The sequence below is a fragment of the Onthophagus taurus genome, chromosome 3 (genome assembly GCF_036711975.1).
Source record: "Onthophagus taurus isolate NC chromosome 3, IU_Otau_3.0, whole genome shotgun sequence".
Lineage (NCBI taxonomy): Eukaryota > Metazoa > Arthropoda > Insecta > Coleoptera > Scarabaeidae > Onthophagus > Onthophagus taurus.
This window is the reverse complement of record NC_091968.1, coordinates 1,796,985-1,815,094: the sequence shown is the minus strand read 5'-3', so window position 1 is coordinate 1,815,094 and position 18,110 is coordinate 1,796,985. Positions and strand designations below refer to the sequence as shown.

The window sequence follows — 18,110 nt, the reverse complement described above, 5'->3', positions numbered from 1 at the left end:
TATTCCTTCATTGGCTAAAGTAACTGCCTCAACACACTCATCGCGGTTTAAATGTCTTGAAATACGGTCCATGTCAAATAAACACTTAATAACAAAGCAGCAACTTGCTAAATGCGTAAATAAAATTGACAAGCATTTCTGTCAAACTGTTTGATATTTCATAGCCTGCTTGTGTCATTAGTAAGGACTATATTTCAACAAAATTAAGTCAAACTTAAAAAATGTGTATCTTCCTTGATAAAAGAGATATCGAGATGATTCTTGAACGAAAATGTAGAGAAGGGTTGCCATTCTAACGTAATGTAAATGGAATGTAGCGGTTCTTTCTGATAAATTCCACAGGGTGTTGCAAAATTAGAAGAAAAAACATACATTTCTTTTTACACCCCGTATATGGGTAAAACGTTGACAATTGTTTCACCATTTCTTCCATAAAAATCAACCTATACCGTGAAGAAAGAATCATCAAAATCCATCTTTAAACTTAATGCATAATTTAGGTGGTGCAATAATTTTGGAGAGTAGTGTATATTGTTGAAAATGGGATAGTTTTATGCCCCCTTTCGTTACTTACACTACTGCCCTGGTGTTACTGATAATGTCAGAATGTTAATGAGACTTCGAGATAAAGCTTACTTAAATTTTAAAAAGACTAAAAATCCACATCATTTCAATTATTATAAATCTCTGAGAAATTTTACCAACTCGTCCGTGCTTCGCGAAATGCGCGCTTTTCTTACACACCTATTTGCTGGAAACGATTCTCGTAAATTATGGAGTTCTATTAAATCCCTGGGTGTTACTCCTATCAGACGTCCAAACATTTCGGACACTTTGGGTGCACCTAATCAAATGAATTGTTATTTTCAATCGAGACAGGTTAATTCCTCGGGTGATCGTGATTTGCAGGATTTCTATAACAATCATCGAATGTTGTTTGTCACTATACCTCTAAGTTTTGCCTTGACATCGGAAGAGGAGATTGCTCAGTTAATAATTTCGATTAAAACTGAATCAATAATAATAATTAAACTAAAACTAGAACTAACACTAGAAACTTTCGGGTTTTGCCGTGCGTCTTTTAATAAAAGGTTTGACGTTTCGGATGCCATGTTGCAACCTTCTTCAGAAACTGGTTCGAAGCGACGAGATCTAAAATCGGTAACTATATATAAGTCGGAAAAACTAATTAATAATCAGTTAACGCTAATTACAAGCTAATTATTAACTAATTGCGTCGTGTCCGGTGTGAGACGGGAAGAGGTCTTCGTGTTCACCACCATCTTCCATGTTCTGCTAAGCTCCCAGCCATCCTCTCTGTTGACGTTATTTTTATGTCGGTAGATCTCTATGGCTTCTCTTGTCAGTCTTTGGTAGTATCTGTTGTCCCTAACTAGCACCTTTGTTTGTTCGAAGTCTATTCGGTGCCCGTCTGCATGGCAATGTTCCGCAACCGCCGACTGCTGGATCATCTTCAGCCTTACATCCCTCTCATGCACCTTGATGCGGCACTCGACGTTGCGTCCAGTTTGGCCAACATAAACCTTCTCACAACTACACGATAGTCGGTAGACTCCATTTAATGGAGTTAGTTTGTCCTTGGCTATCGGGAGTGTGTTCCGAATTTTACTGACCGTGCTGTACCGCACTACAATGTCGTTCTTCTTGAGGTGAAGATAGATAAATCCAAGTGGTTTTGTACTTACCGTGTCCTCTTTCTGCTTTCGCTGCTTGATGGTCTGGTTGATGTCCCTCCAAGTGTATCCATTCTTCTGCAGCACGCCTCGTAGAAAGTGTTGCTCCTTCTTTAAGTTCTTTCCTTCACATACTCTCGCTGCTCGCTGAAATAATGTACGGATCACGGACCTCTTCTGTTGGGGATGATGATGTGAACATGCCTGTAAATACCTGTTGGTATGGGTCTTCTTTCGGTATACACAAGTTCTATATCTACATTTGTCGTCCTGGTGACCAACACATCTAGGAAAGGTAGTTTTTTGGCAGTTTCTGTTTCCATGGTGAACTTAATCATAGGATGTTGAGAGTTCAAGAAGTGATCCAAGAACTCTTGGAGCCGTTTTTGACCATGTTGCCATATCACAAACGTGTCATCCACATATCGGAGCCATAGTTTTGGTTTCTACTGGCTCTTCTTCAAAGCGTCCTCTTCGAATAATTCCATGTAGAAATTAGCTATAACTGGCGATAGTGGAGATCCCATGGCTGCCCCTTCGAACTGCTCGTAAAATTCTCCATTCCAGCTGAAATACGTCGACGATAAGCAATACTCCACCAGATCTGGCACGTATTCTGGTAAACCCTCCGAAATGAGTTTTCGGCGAAGACCCTCTACAGCATCCTTAACTGGTACCCTAGTAAAAAGGGATTCCACATCGAAACTTACCAACATATCCCTAGCATCCAGCTTTACACCTTTTACCGATTCCACAAAATGTGTAGAATCCCTGACATACGATTCCGTGTTACCTGTAAAGGGAGACAGAATATTTGCAAGATGTTTGGCCAGCTGGTATGTTGGGGAGTTGATGGCGTTGACGATAGGGCGGAGGGGGACGTCGGTTTGTGAATCTTCGGTAGTCCGTAGATTCTTGGTGGTACCGGCGTCTGCACAAACAAACCTTTCTGCTGTTCTGCTGGAATTCCTGTGGATTTTATCAGTTCCTTTATTTTTCTTACGATTTTGTCTGTGAGGTCCTTCTTGATCTTCCTGTAGGTGGCTGGGTCCAGTAGGTTCATCATTTTGTCGTCGTATTCCATTCAATAATAATAAAATGTTAAATGTAAATGATGGTAATCATAAAATTAGTAAAAAAATGCTAGTACTATGTTGTCCAACAATTCTTCCTTAACTATGTCACATCATGAATTTTTGTTGGGAATTTTCCGTGTTTCCTGACCAATGGAAGATTGCTTTGATAATGCCCATCCCAAAAAATAAAAACCCTTCAGGTTAGAAAGATATTAGGCCCATCAGTATTTTACCCATTCTATCAAAAATCTTAGAAAAGCTTATTGCCGAGAGGTTAACAGCTTATGTCACTGAAAATAATATCCTCCCACCTAAACAGTCTGGGTTCCGCCCTGGCTTCAATTGCACCACTGCACTTCTAGATGCCACTAACGACATATTGAGGAAAGTAGACTATGGATGTCTCACTGCACTTGTCTTATTGGACTTTTCAAAAGCGTTCGACACGTTACATCACGAAACTTTGTTTTCGATCTTACATTATATAGGGTTATCTGATTCAGCCATCTCTTTGCTCAGATGTTATCTTTGTAATCGATTTCAGTGCGTGATCCATGATGGTTCATACTCAGATTTTTTGAGTGTTGTGTCGGGTGTACCTCAGGGTTCTGATCTCGGGCCTTTATTGTACCTGATTTATACGTTTCAGCTTTGTTCCTGTTTAAAATATTGTGATTATCATATGTACGCTGACGATATTCAAATATATTATAGCTTTAAATCTGATGAAGTGAATTTAGAGGTTTATGCTTCTCGGCTTTGTCTAACGGTTAAACCCTTCCAAATCCTCAGTGATTATTTTTGGGCCCAGCGGTGGCAGATTGATGGATGACTTACCTTTGACAAACAATTTTCATCTGGTTCTGCAAGGCGCTAGACTACCGACTTCCTCTGAAACTCGCAATCTTGGTGTTATTATGGACTCTCGTCTGAGGTTCAAAAAACATGCTAGTAGGCTTGTTAACTCGGCATATTGCACTTTTAAACTGCTTTATAACAATCGACATATGCTACACCACCGACTTACAGCTCACTTATGTGAAGCACTAGTGCTCTCTGTTTTCAATTTTGGCGATGCACTTTACAATTCATGCATCGATACTGATGATATTCGCCGAATTCAGTGGGTTCAAAATGCGTGTCTTCGTTTCATATTTGGCATAAGAAGATACGAGAGAATACATTGGGTATACTCGTGTGATTACACGACTCGGTCTACGACCTCGTCGTGCAATTCTTCACACTCGTACAGTAATTATGTATCTAGCCCACTTGTAATATACATAACTATTATCTACGACTGCTTGGATAAGTCATCATTACCGCATTCATTTGAGATGATTTAAGTTACATAATGAAGTTCATTACCGCACTGGTTTCATTACTTAACGCATTTTTAGCCTAATCAGAACAGACTTAATTTATTGAAACGAGCAACAATACAAAAGAAAAAGTGCTATCTACTTAAAGAGAAACAATACTATTTATTATAAACATTAATTGTTATGTTAATATACCATATGATGCCTTACTATGAAAGTTCGCAAAGTACGTAGCCCTAGCTGCCTCATATCCAGTTATTGTTCTAATACGCCTGATAGTGAAAATCGCAACAGCTAGAGATCTTTGAAGATGCTCAACATGAGAGTTCCAATTTAGATTTGGCATTACGGAAATCCCTAGGAATTTTATTGGTTCTTGCTACCGTCCCTCAAGTTTTGTTGTTAGTAGAAGTTCAAACCATTCCACAGCTTCAGCCATAATAATTTGAGTTTTTTTTTTTCAAGCTCACATTTATCTTTCGAAGTTAGCATGAAAGACGTGTCATCAGCGTCATTTAGCGGGAAGGTCATTTATATAAATAATGAAAAGTACTGGACCCAGAATTGATTCTTGTGGAACACCAGAAGCAATATTGTTAATTTCTGAAGTTCGACCCTTCCATTGCACGCACTGCATTCTATTGCTTAAATAACTACGGATCATGTGATTTGGTAGTCCTCTTATACCGTAATGTTCCAGTTTACTTAATAGAGTCTCATGTTGGACACGATCGAATGCCTTTGATAAGTCACAGCATAATAATTGAACCTCTTCTTTCTCGTCGAACGCTCGTACCACAGCATCAATTAAGCTTGTCAGAGCTGAGGTGGTAGACTTTTGACTGCGGTAACCATGCTGGACTTTATTAAACAACTTGTTATTTTCCATATAATCAATCAATTTACATTTTAATAAAGATTCGAACTTTTTTGAGATAGCCGGCAATATGGAAATAGGCCGATAGTTTTTTTTTTTTCGCGAATAGTTCTAAACCATTTGTTGCTTTTCAATGAGCACGGCACTACTTGATTCACACTTCTATTGACGAATGAAAGAAACATAGTTAGCAGCGAATCGATTAATATGATTCGACATGTGAGCCATTCGTCGCAGGTCTCTGGTACCTACTTACTTTGTCTCACATAAAGTACAACATGTCAATATAAATTGACATTACAGTAAAACCTCGATATAAAGGATCAATACAGGGAACTCAGTGTCCGTGATTGCTCAATAAAAATATACAACAATCTAAAATAAGAAATAAAACTAGACTAGCACTAGAACTAGAAAAGGTAGGTAGTGCTAGTTAGCACAAAATATCACTATGTTGCATATTTTTATTGAATTAAAACTAGAACTAACACTAGACCCAAGGTCTATAGAACATAAAGTTACCCAATGCCGATTCTCCTCCTCTAAGGGGCAAGGTGGGTCAGTGACGTAGCTGGTTCGATGAACAACACAACACGATGCGAGGTTTAAATATTTTATATAGACTGTACCACAGTATAGGCTATCTTTTACTCAACTCTACTCTGACTGTATCGAATCAGTGACGTCATTCTACGGGGTAATAATCGATACTACAGAGGCATAGGGAATTAGGTAACCTTATGTTCTATAGACCTTGCACTAGACCTAGAACTAGAAAGTATCGGGATTAGCCGTGCGTCTGAAAACCCAAATATTTCTAGTTCTAGGTCTAGTATTAGTTAGCATGAAATATCACTATGTTGCATATTTCTATAGAACTAAAACTAGAAGTAACACTAGACCTAGAACTAGAAAGTATCGGGGGAAATTATCGTTTAGCCGTGCTTCAGACGCACGGCTAAACCCGAATGTTTCTAGTCCTAGGTCTAGTGTTAGTTCTAGTTTTACACTATTACTAGAACTAATACAAGACCTAGAATTATTCGGGTTTAACCGTCTTGAAAGATGTGCGGCTAAATCCGAATGTTTGTAGTTCTAAATCTAGTGTTAGTTCGAATTTTGCTCTAGCACTATCACTAGAACTAACACTAGACCTAAATCTAACATCATTCGGGTTTAACCGTCTTTAGAGACCTGAGGTTAATCCCAAATGATTCTAGTTCTAGGAATAATGTTAGTTCTACATAGTAACAGTGCTAGTGTAAAACTAGAACTAACACTAGATCTAGAACTAGAAGCATTCGGGTTTAGCCATCTTTAGAGACGTGTAGCTAAACCCAAATGCAGTGGCGGCGATAGGCGTCGGCGATGTCGGCGATCGCCGACGGCCTCGCGGTCAAAGGGGCCTCGTAGTCGATTAAAAAAAATCTTGCTGCACTATTACTATATCAATATTATTTTCTTAACACTTGATTTAGAATTGACTTTTTTAACACAATGGTAGACGCTATCATAGTCGACGTAGAATGTCGATTCAAATCTCTCAATGAATATTTCGAACGATTTGGTTTTATTTATGACATCAATTATTTAAGATCTTTATCAAAACAAAATCTTCTGAAGCACTGTAATGATCTTGGTACAACTCTCAGGGATGGGGAGAACAGTGACATAGAGCCTTTCGAACTCTATGAAGAACTTCAACTTATAAAATCAAATTTGCCAGACTCTGTTCAAGATGTAGTACAACTAATACAGTACATTATGCAAAATAATTTGCAGGAAATATATCCAAATGTTTACATATCTATTAGGATTATGCTAACAATTCCTGTCAGCACGGCTTCTGGCGAAAGAAGCTTCTCAAAGTTAAAATTAATAAAAAACTATTTGAAAAACACTATGAGCCAAGAAAGATTATCTGCGCTTTCAATTTTATCAATTGAAGCCGAAATATAAACTATGAATTAATACTGAAAAAATTCAGTGAGGCGAAAAGCCGTAAATTTCGTTTACTTTAATTTTACTTATTATTATGTTCGTTTGCGTGATTGTTTTTCTTTAATTAATAGAAAATATACTTATAGTAGACGCCACGAGAGATGGCAGTAAATCATCATTTTCCGCTCTTACAAATGCCATACGTAGTTCTCAAACCGCTAGAGAGTAATGTGTGTTAGAAAGAGACAGCATTATTTTAATATGTCTCCTGTACAATTCAAATGGCCACGTCGAAAAAGTACGTCTGTTCTTCTAAGGGATGTAACTCTATAATTATAATCTCAAATCGAAACGTCTTGTGAGCGTTGTCATGAATCTGTCAGTGTTTTCACAAGCCGAAAATGTTTTCTTTGAAAGGAAAATCATTAAATAATAATTTTGACAATATTTGACATATAACCTCCATTACTAACATAACCTACATTTAAATGTATGTGGTGAAATAATCTAAGTCCTACGTCCATATCTTGATTCATACCATTTTTAAGCGATCTGTCACTGCCAGCTCTCGTGGTTTCTACTATATCATATAACTAGCCGCGTTTTAATCTTAGCCTAATAGAGTACGCAACTAGCAATAGCTTTGTTCGTTGGGACTGCACTAGTTGCCAGAAGCAATTCAGTGCAGTGTAAATGTAGTAATTCAGTGCAGTTTTCGAACAGTCAGTTACCTGTCAGTTTTTCGAAAACTGCACTGAAACACTACATTTATACTGCAGTAACTACTTGGGGCAACTAGTGCAGTCCCAACGATCAAAGCAAATATTTTGTGGGATATGAAAAGGGCCTCGTAAATGTACTGTCGCCGACGCCTACGTTTGGTTTAGCGCCGCCACTGCCCAAATGATTCTAGTTCTAGGGATAATGTTAGTTCTACATAGTAATAGTGTTAGCGTAAAACTAGAACTAACAGTATACCTAGAACAAGAATCATTCGGGTTTAGCCGTCTTTAGAGACGTGCGGCTAAACCCAAATGATTCTAGTTCCAGGTATAATGTTAGTTCTACGCACGTCTCTAAAGATGGCTAAACCCGAATGATTCTTGTTCTAGGTATACTGTTAGTTCTAGTTTTACGCTAACACTGTTACTATGTAGAACTAACACTATCCCTAGAACTAGAATCATTTGGGTTTAGCCGTCTTTAGAGACGTGCGGCTAAACCCAAATGATTCTAGTTCCAGGTATAGTGTTAGTTCTACTTAGTGACAGTGCTAGTGTAAAACTATTTTTATCATATATCCAATATATCAACACAGAATCAAAAAGGGGTTAAATTAAACCATTACTAGATTACATTAATTTGACAGAAACAGATAGAAAATTCCAACTTCACTTCAGACTTTTCTTTTTCCGATTTTTATGCCATTTTTAATACTAATTTTAGAGTTTTTGTATTGTTTTTAAGTTTATTTGGCGATTGAAATGCAAAAAGGAAGTTTAATTCAATTTGCAACAAAAGTGAGAGCGCAAGATTTCAATTTTTTATTATTTTTGACATTTTCATTGACAACATTCTAATATTTATGATTTTTTAATAGTGATATCAATTCATTTTGCGACCTAAACCGCGAGATAGACGTTGCAAATTATTCGCGAGATCATTTTTCGTCCGGGGATTTTAGGAAAATTTATTATTTTGAAAGAAAATCTAAAAGTTCTGAAACAGCGACATCTATTGAATTGATTTAGAGATTTTCTTTCTGTCAAATAAGTAAAACTTTTCTCTAAAAGCTCAATTTATTTCCGTTTCACACTTCTTAAAGATTATGTTGGTTATAAATTAAAAAAGAATATGAGTTAATTTATAACCCTATTCACGAAAAGAGCATATTAATATCTGAATATTACGTCAATCATACTAAAAAATGACATGAAATCCCATAAAGTTATCATATAAGTTTGCATAAACACAATAAAGATAAAAAGTTATTACAAAAGCTATTGTAAATCACAGTTTTGGAGTTTATTAATATCTAATCCGTGTTTTTTTGCCAAAATATAACTGTTAATACAGAACGAGATTGTAATAAATAATCTTTTTTATTTCTACTTAAAAAAAAACATAATTTGTTGTTTTAAGAGATTCGTTTCAATATTATACGTCGCGACAAGTAGAAAAGATCCTCATCAAAGGGCGAAAATCTCTTTATAGAAAAATCGAAATACGTGATTCGAACGTAAAAGTGCGATTCGCCATCTATCTGCATAAGCCAATCTAACTTTTCAACGAACGGCAAACGCGGCTGAGTTGTTGATTGGCTTTTTCCCTCTTTATTATTTTTAAAAGAGATAAGATTATTTGAATAAATAACCATCTCCCACCCTTTCCGATTTTGCCTTCGCTGACCTTTATATAAGATCACCGTGCAGACTTTTTCGAGCGCCATACAGAAAAGTTATCGCGATTCGAAAAGATCGTGAAATATTTTAAATATAAATAATAAGTATTGAGTGAAATAAAACGTCTTTGAAATGATGGTGACAAAAGGAACAATTTTTTTCTTGTTGCTTATTATTGGTAAGAAAATGTTTTAAATTAAATTTACAGGTTTCTGTAATTATTATAATTCGTTTAGTTTTGTTTGGTGATCATAGATTATTTCTTATTAATATTACTAAAAAGATCTCTTTTTTTATTCATTAAAATAAAAATTAATTAGTTTTGGGGGATTATTATAGATGGCAGATTCTCTCATTATTTTTCTTCTTAATAATAATAATAATTGTTGCAATGATTTTCCTTGTAGGGATTGTTTTATCAAGTAAAATAGAAACGAGATCATGTCAATCATGCGGTGGAGAGTGTGAAACAGCTTGCAGAACCGCTTATTATCGAATTTGCTGTTTGAATTATGTGAAAAAAAGGAGTATGTCGCAAATGTTACCTTTGGAAATGGATCCGAGTTTGAGATTGGAACTTTGGCTGGCCAAATCGAAATCGAGTCCTTTCTATCAACGAAGTTTCGAAGAAACCATTTTGAAACAAGCCGCCGAAGAAGATCAAATTCCATCCTAAAGGTTGAAGAAACAAAAATTTCATTGAAATAAAAGTATTAAAAAAAAATGATTTTGCAAAATGAGATTAGTTTAGAAAATTCACAAAAATTAATAAGGTTTTTTGATGTTGTGATAAATGTTTATGTTTATTTAGAGGCTGGATATTAAAATTATTGAAAATGGAAGTAAAATAAAAATAAAAATTTTAAAATAGTGTTAATTCTAAAGAATTGTTTTATTAATATTTTTTATTGTCCGTTATAGTTGAACAATCTAGCGCTGAATAACAAATAAAACTAGACTATCACTAGCACTAGAATTAATACTAAACCTAGAACTAGAAACATTCTGTTTAGCTGTACCTCTCTTAAGATGGTAAGTTGCGCTAATTAGCATAAAATATCAGTATGTTGTGTATTTTTATTGAACTAAAACTAGAACTAACACTAGATCAAGAACTAGAAACATTCGGCTTTAGCCGTCTTATAAGACGCATGGCTAAACCCGAAACTTTCTAGCTCTAGGTCTAGTGTTGGTTCTAGTTTTACACTAGCACTATTACTATGTAGAACTAACACTATACCTAGAACTAGAATCATTTGGATTTAGCCGCACGTCTCTAAAGACGGCTAAACCCGAATGCTTCTAGTTCTAGATCTAGTGTTAGTTCTAGTTTTACACTAGCACTGGTACTATGTAGAACTAACACAATCCCTAGAACTAGCATCATTTGGGATTAGCCTCACGTCTCTAAAGACGGCTAAACCCGAATGATTCTAGTTCTAGGTATAGTGTTAGTTCTAGAGATAGTGCTAGTGCAAAATTAGAATTAACACTAGACCTAGAACTAGAAACATTCGGATTTAGCCGCACGTCTTTCAAGATGGCTACACCCGAATGATTCTAGTTCTAGGTTTTGTATTAGTTCTAGTGATAGTGCTCGTGTAAAACTAGAACTAACACTAGACCTAGAACTAGAGAGTATCGGGTTTAGCCGTGCGTCTTCAGACTGTGCAAAATATCTAACGCTGCAAGATTGTTGTATATTTTTATTAAACTAACAGTAAAACTAACACTAGATCAAGAACTAGAATCATTCGGCCTTAGCCGTCTTATAAGACGCATGGCTAAACCCGAAACTTTCTAGCTCTAGGTCTAGTGTTGGCTCTAGTTTTACACTAGCGCTGTTACTATGTAGAACTAACACTATGCCTAGAACTAGAATCATTTGGATTTAGCCGCACGTCTCTAAAGACGGCTAAACCCGAATGCTTCTAGTTCTAGATCTAGTGTTAGTTCTAGTTTTACACTAGCACTGGTAGTACTATGTAGAACTAACACTATCCCTAGAACTAGCATCATTTGGGATTAGCCTCACGTCTCTAAAGACGGCTAAACCCGAATGATTCTAGTTTTAGGTATAGTGTTAGTTCTAATGATAGTGCTAGTGCAAAGTTAGAATTAACACTAAACCTAGAACTAGAAACATTCGGATTTAGCCGCACGTCTTTCAAGATGGCTAAACCCGAATGATTCTAGTTCTAGGTTTTGTATTAGTTCTAGTGATAGTGCTCGTGTAAAACTAGAACTAACACTAGACCTAGAACTAGAGAGTATCGGGTTTAGCCGTGCGTCTTCAACTGTGCAAAATATCTAACGCTGCAAGATTGTTGTATATTTTTATTAAACTAACAGCACAACTAACACTAGATCAAGAACTAGAATAATTCGGCTTTAGCCGTCTTATAAGACGCATGGCTAAACCCGAAACTTTCTAGCTCTAGGTCTAGTGTTGGCTCTAGTTTTACACTAGCGCTGTTACTATGTAGAACTAACACTATGCCTAGAACTAGAATCATTTGGATTTAGCCGCACCTCTCTAAAGACGGCTAAACCCGAATGGTTCTAGTTCTAGGCATAGTGTTAGTTCTACATAGTAACAGTGCGAGTGTAAACTAGAACTATCACTAGACCTAGAACTAGAACCATTCTTTAGTCGTCTTTAGAGACGTGCGGCTAAACCCAAATGATTCTAGTTCTAGGTATAGTGTTAGTTCTAAATAGTAACAGTGATAGTGTAAAACTAGAACTAACACTAGACCTAGAACTAGAATATGGAGTGGAAATATGGGCATGGAAGGAGTAAGGGCTCTTAGAGGATGTGCAGACCAAGTATTGGAGGTGGGTATTGGGTTGGGGTTGGGAAACTCCGGGATATACAGTGTCCACCAAAAAGTCTGCAACACCCGTTTTATTTCTGTTCTATTACATCAACGCTTCTGCCATTTAGCTTATATGGGAGGTTCATACCGATCTTTCGATCTATAGTATTTTTAAAATTTTGACCACTTCCGGTCTCCCAGAAGTAAACCTCAACTTCGTTATTTTAAATGGAATGCTATAGTTTTTATTGCACCTTTTAATTGTATGTGAAAAAATACATTTTTCGTTTTCGAGTTATTTTGATTTTAAGTTTTTGTTTGGTACATTTCACCATGCTTTTAAAACCCCATATCTCAGCCAATATTTATTCCAGAAAGCTCTAACTTGCTAAGGTTACTCTTCAGATGATATCAAATAGATTGTCATTTGTTGTATCAGAGTGTCTTATACTGGATGGTCAAAAATTGAATTGTCGCTTCCCCATATTCAATGGCAATTGTTTTAACCTACCTGAGAGAGAATTAAATTTTTTATCCAAACCTAATTTTTGTTTTCATTGATTCATTTATTTGTTTTTTTCTATTTGTTATTTTGGGTAAATAAAAGATAGTGAACTAAAAGATTATCAATCAAAGTTAATTGTCATGTCTTAATGAAAATATAACCGGTTTCCGGCATTTCCCGGCAAATTCCCTTTCTGGTGGGCTAATAAAATATGGGGCTTACCATTTAAAATTTTCACTTCCTTGCCATTGAATGCTGAAAAAAGGTAATTCACTTTTTGACCATCCTGTACAAGATACTGTGATACAGCAAATGACACTCTATTTGATAGCATTTGAAGAGTAATCGTGCCAATTTAGAGCTTTTATGAATAGACGTTTGCTGAGATATAGAGTTTTAAAGAGCATGGTGAAAATTGCCAAAAAATATTTTAAATCAAAATAACTCGAAAACGAAAAGCGCTAGGTACCAATAACTTTTATCAAAGTCAACTTATTTTTGCGCATATAATTAACAGGTGCAATAAAAACTATAGCATCCCATTTAAAATAACGAAGTTGTGTGGCCACCATCTTAAAAATACTTTAGATTGAAAGGTCCTGATGTGAACCTTCCACATAAACTAAATTTTAAAAATGTAGATGTAATGAAATGGACATAAAACGGACGTTGCTGACTTTTTGGCGGACATTGTATAGTTAGGGAAGAAATGAAGGAAGATAAGGTGAGGGTGGGGCCGGGTAAGAGGTGCGTTTTGAGGAGAGGGTGTAAGGTAGAGGACATTATAAAATCTTGGGAGAGTGCTACAGACAGATTGAGGCAAGTAAGGGGCGTTATGGGCAGCGAGAAAGGGAGGAATACTACAAAAGGGTGGGGTATTCAACAGAAGAAGTGAATAGGAAAAGAAAAGAGAGAATTGAGATGTGGAAACAACTGGAGAGCACGACCAGGAATATGGGAATGTAAGAGAGAAGAACTGTGATAAAGGAAGCAGGTACAATCCAAAATATATTGAAATTGTAGTAGAGGGTCTACCAAAGTACCTGATGATGGAGGGGGATGAGGAGGGGAATGGGTTGGTAGCCAGGTTTAGGTGTAGGTCCCTTTCATTCTGAGAAGGAAGCTACAATTGAGTGTACCCTCCATTGAAAACAGAACTATTAATCTCAAAACAGAAGTTAAATACCTAGGGGTAATACTAGACAGTAAATTAAACTGGAACTCCCACATCATACCCATGGTCGCCTATACCTCACTGGTTTGGTGGCCAAAAACAAATCATAAGACAGCACAACAATAGCTGGCAAAAATCCAGCGGTTAGCAAGTCTTAATATAAGGGGTGCAATGAGATCTTGTCCGACGACTGCTTTTGAAGCCCTACTCGGTCTCACACCACTTCATTTATGTATACAAAAGGAGGCATCTTTAAGGGCCTTATCACTGAAAACATGCTTTTTATTTAAGCTGATACTGGGCAACCTGAGAGGACACCTCGAAATGCTCAAGGAGCCATGTCTAAATCACTTGATTGAAATTAAAACCAATATTTATACCGACAGAATACAATTTCGACCAGCCGTATAAGGTCATATTTAGAAGCAGGGATGATTGGACGAAGGGTGGGCCTCAACCAAAAAGAGGACTCCTTGTCTGATACATGGATGCTTCAAAGACAATTGGATCCGGAATTGTCCCTCAGCTCGCACATAACCATTTTTCAAGCAAAAGTACTTGCTATAAACTTCAGAAGTACTTCTTGCAATTCAGACCTACATATGTGACTCCTCACTGATCAGAGGGTGTACCAGCAACCTAAGAGAACTCGTTAGGAGCAATGATGTTACTCTATGGTGGGTTCCAGGTCACAGAGACATTGAGGGCAATGAGAAGGCGGACAAGCCTGGCCAAAGAGGCAGCGAAAACGCCCTTCATTGAACCCCAACACGGTTGTGGATTACAAAAAAGTCACCTAAAACATGTAATCAACAATTGGGAGGCCTCAAAGGTAGCCTTACGCTGGAAAAAACATTCAGGTCACAGACAAGCGAAGTGCATGATAGAATAGCACCTCTTCCACATTGGACAAGCTGAGGATCAAAGCTGTCGATTTTGAAACAACGAGGCAGAAACGGCGAACATATTCTGTGTAATTACATTGCCAGAGGCCGCCTAAGACACAACATTTTCGGTAAAGCTCTTTTGACACCTACCGATATAAAGGAACGAGAGCAATACTAAGGTGGTGGCAGCAAGGACACGTAGGGAGACAGGGAGAGGTTGGGAAAAGGGGAAGGATTGTTTTTTTTTGTAATATTGTAATCTTCTGGAGACAATAAATTATCATTAAAAAAAGTTAACAGTTGCCATTGGTGTTCTCAGAAGGATGTGATCCTACAAATGGTGTAATGAACACCAACAAGTGTATGAATCCAAACACTCAGGGATTAGATGATTTAAAATGGCAATCAAAGAGTAACATTTATTTCCTCAACAACTATTATCATGTTGTAAAAATGAATTTTTCTTCAATTCCTTAAATTTTAAAGATTTTTTATATACAAACATATTTTTAGTGTATGGCACTAAATCATCATATTTTCAATGTATTGAAATCGGTTTTGGTTTTAAAATAGAAAATGTTCTTTGTTGGTTTATTAATTTTCATGATTAAAATAATTTCTTTGAAGAAGAAAATCTCGAAGTTTCCTCCTTGTTTCTATTCACCACCCTCTTGCATCCCTTAAAATCCTATTTCCCGGGCAATAACGGACCCATTACCCTGTTCGATACACGAGACGTTAAAAGCTGCCCCGCTGAGATATGGGGTGGGGCAAGAATTATATATAAGTGCTGGTAAACAGCTTCTATTCCACTTAGTCGGTTCTTACAGTTTCCAACGGAAACGAGAAAATTTGATAGAGACCTCCAAAGAAAAGCACCGCTTCATCAACCAACCCGATTGGCAGCAAAGAGCAACAGGTTAGTATCAGAACATTTACGATCTTTTCTCTAACTCTTAAATAACTTAATTTTTGATGAATTAAAAAATATTTTAAATAATAACAATTCAAAATTAATAATAATATTGATTTCGATAATTCCTCAAATATATATTATATTTTTTTCAAAAATTCTTTTTCATACATATATGCAACAACAAAATAGAAGCAAACGCATTTCGTAATATTAGTAGCAAAAGTAGTGGAGGCGGTAAAACCGGGGGTTCGGCTGGCGTATTTACAGTATTACACGTTCGCTGGTATGCGCGCCAATAAAGGGGGTTCCCCCGCGCGGCGCTTTTACGAAACGCAAAAGGCACAAACGATTCCCACTCCCTCAACGAGATTTGCTCTCTTTTGGGGGTTGGGGAAATATTTCGAAAATTATTATGAAATTGTTGCTTGGTTGTTAAACGAATACAAAATTTTAATAAAAACAAAACAATTTAAACAAATTGCGTTTCTTGCAAAAACCACAAATTTCAATGTGAACGATTTTCTTGTAAATGACACGAGAAACCTCAAAACATCTACGATTAAAATAAGTTTTGATTGACGTTTCTATTAAAATAGGTAATGAGTTTTAAATTGTTTCATTTCGTGCTTTATTAACATTGTGGTTATTGTGGCTTTAATTTTTGCTAAAGATTTTAAACTTTTTTATTTTTAGGTAATAAAATGAACTCAAAAATCATTTTATTAACAGCATTCGTTGTTATTACGGTTTATTGTGAAGCAACATTTATCCCAAGAAGGGTAATAATTCAAATTCTTAATTGACTCAAACTTTTTTGATTAAAACATTTTTTTTTTTAGGAAGGAGTTGATTATACAGGAACCGATATGATATTAGATCCAAAAAAGAGACCGTTTTGTAACGCATTTACAGGTTTTAAACCATTCCTACTTTTTTAAACAATTTTATTGTAATAATTTTTTTTTAGGTTGTGGTAGAAAGCGTTCAAACATTCCACCTTTACCCGAACTTCCGTTTCATTTTCAAAAACTATACGGGCAACCCCAACACAAACAACGAAGAATATTAGACGAATCTTTAAGTAACCTATTGGAATTAAATTCCGAACCGGGATTGGAAGATTTATCAAGACAAATTCTCTCCGAGGCGAAACTTTGGGAGGCTATTCAAGAGGCTAATATGGAAATTCGAAAACAACAAGACTCAAACGATAAACAAGAAATGATGCAATTTTAATTTTTTTCCTTCAAATTAGGATTAAAAAATTAAAAATAATGAGTATTATAATAAAAGAGGAAAAATTAATCTGCAATTTCTGTTCAATTATTGATTAAAAATGATAATTATTGTATTATGTAATAATAAATAAAATAAACGTCTGTATACGATTACAAAAACTTCATTATTTAAAAAAATATGTGAAAAAGGGAGTTTTATCTTAATTAGTTGCTCCCCTCATCACAAGATGGCTCTAATATTAATAAATATTTAAAAATACTCAATAGATGGGGACACTTATTATCGTTTAATGAAAAATAGATGGCGTTAGTTTCTCTTTCTCTTGTATCTACCAACAGATGTCATGTGTTGATTCCAAATCGTGGTACTAATAAAATTTGTAAGCCATATCACCAGTGTTTATTACATAGTGAATTTTACTAATGATGCAATATACTATAATATATTGCAATAGAAACCAGGGCGTACCTATTTACTTTGTTACAAATAAAATGAAACATGTCAATACAATTTGACATTACAGTAAAACCTCGATATAACGGATTAATACAGGGAAGGCAGTGTCCGTTATAGCTCAATAAAAATATGCAGCAATTTAGCGCTGAATAACAAATAAAACTAGATTAGCATTAGAACAAACCTTTGATTATATATAATATGGATTGAGCTAACTGAATATATCTACTAACAAAAATGTTGCTCAAGGTGAATAGACGCAGATGGAAAGCGATAATGTGAAAGTGTAACAAAGATAGATATATTATATGTCAGTACGCTTCTATATCTATCTCACTTCTATCAGTACACCCATTATATGGCAGTACGCTTCTATGTGTATCTCGGTTCGATCACCTTGCGCAAGCTATCTCTCTCGTTGGCTCAATCCATATTATATATAATCAAAGGAACAAACACTAGACATACAACTAAAAACTGAAAATGATTTTAATTCTAGGTCTAGTGCTAGTTCTAGTTTTAATAGTTATGCAGCGCTAGACCAAGATCTAGAATCATTCGGGTTTAGCCGCACGTCTCTAAAGACGGCTAAACCCAAATGTTTCTAGTTCTAGGTCTTATGTTAGCTCTAGTGAGAGTGCAAATATAAAACTAGAACTAACCCTATACCTAGAACTAGAATCATTCGGGTTTAGCCGTCTTTAGAGACGTGAGGCTAAACCCAAATGATTCTATTTCTAGGTATCGTGTTAGTTCTACATAGTAACAGAGTACTGGTGTAAAACTAGAACTTATAGTGTTA

General features: G+C 35.9%; 1 protein-coding gene across 1 annotated transcript; it reads left to right on the top strand.

The window, feature by feature from the left end:
- The first annotated feature begins 15,432 nt into the window (after positions 1-15,432).
- On the top strand, positions 15,433-17,014 carry CCA (Crustacean cardioactive peptide). Its single transcript, XM_023053773.2, has 4 exons — positions 15,433-15,616; positions 16,307-16,392; positions 16,453-16,525; positions 16,581-17,014. The coding sequence occupies exons 2-4, from the start codon at positions 16,315-16,317 to the stop codon at positions 16,847-16,849; spliced, it is 420 nt and encodes a 139-aa protein (XP_022909541.1). The 5' UTR covers positions 15,433-15,616; positions 16,307-16,314; the 3' UTR covers positions 16,850-17,014.
- The last annotated feature ends 1,096 nt before the right edge of the window (positions 17,015-18,110 follow it).

What these genes read in the sequence shown, in the direction of transcription:
- CCA (XM_023053773.2), top strand. Translation starts at nt 16,315, where the DNA reads ATGAACTCAAAAATCATTTTATTAACAGCATTCGTTGTTATTACGGTT. An exon ending in CAACATTTATCCCAAGAAGG is followed by an intron (nt 16,393 to 16,452) that starts GTAATAATTCAA and finishes TTTTTTTTTTAG; the next exon opens with GAAGGAGTTGATTATACAGG. An exon ending in GTTTTGTAACGCATTTACAG is followed by an intron (nt 16,526 to 16,580) that starts GTTTTAAACCAT and finishes ATTTTTTTTTAG; the next exon opens with GTTGTGGTAGAAAGCGTTCA.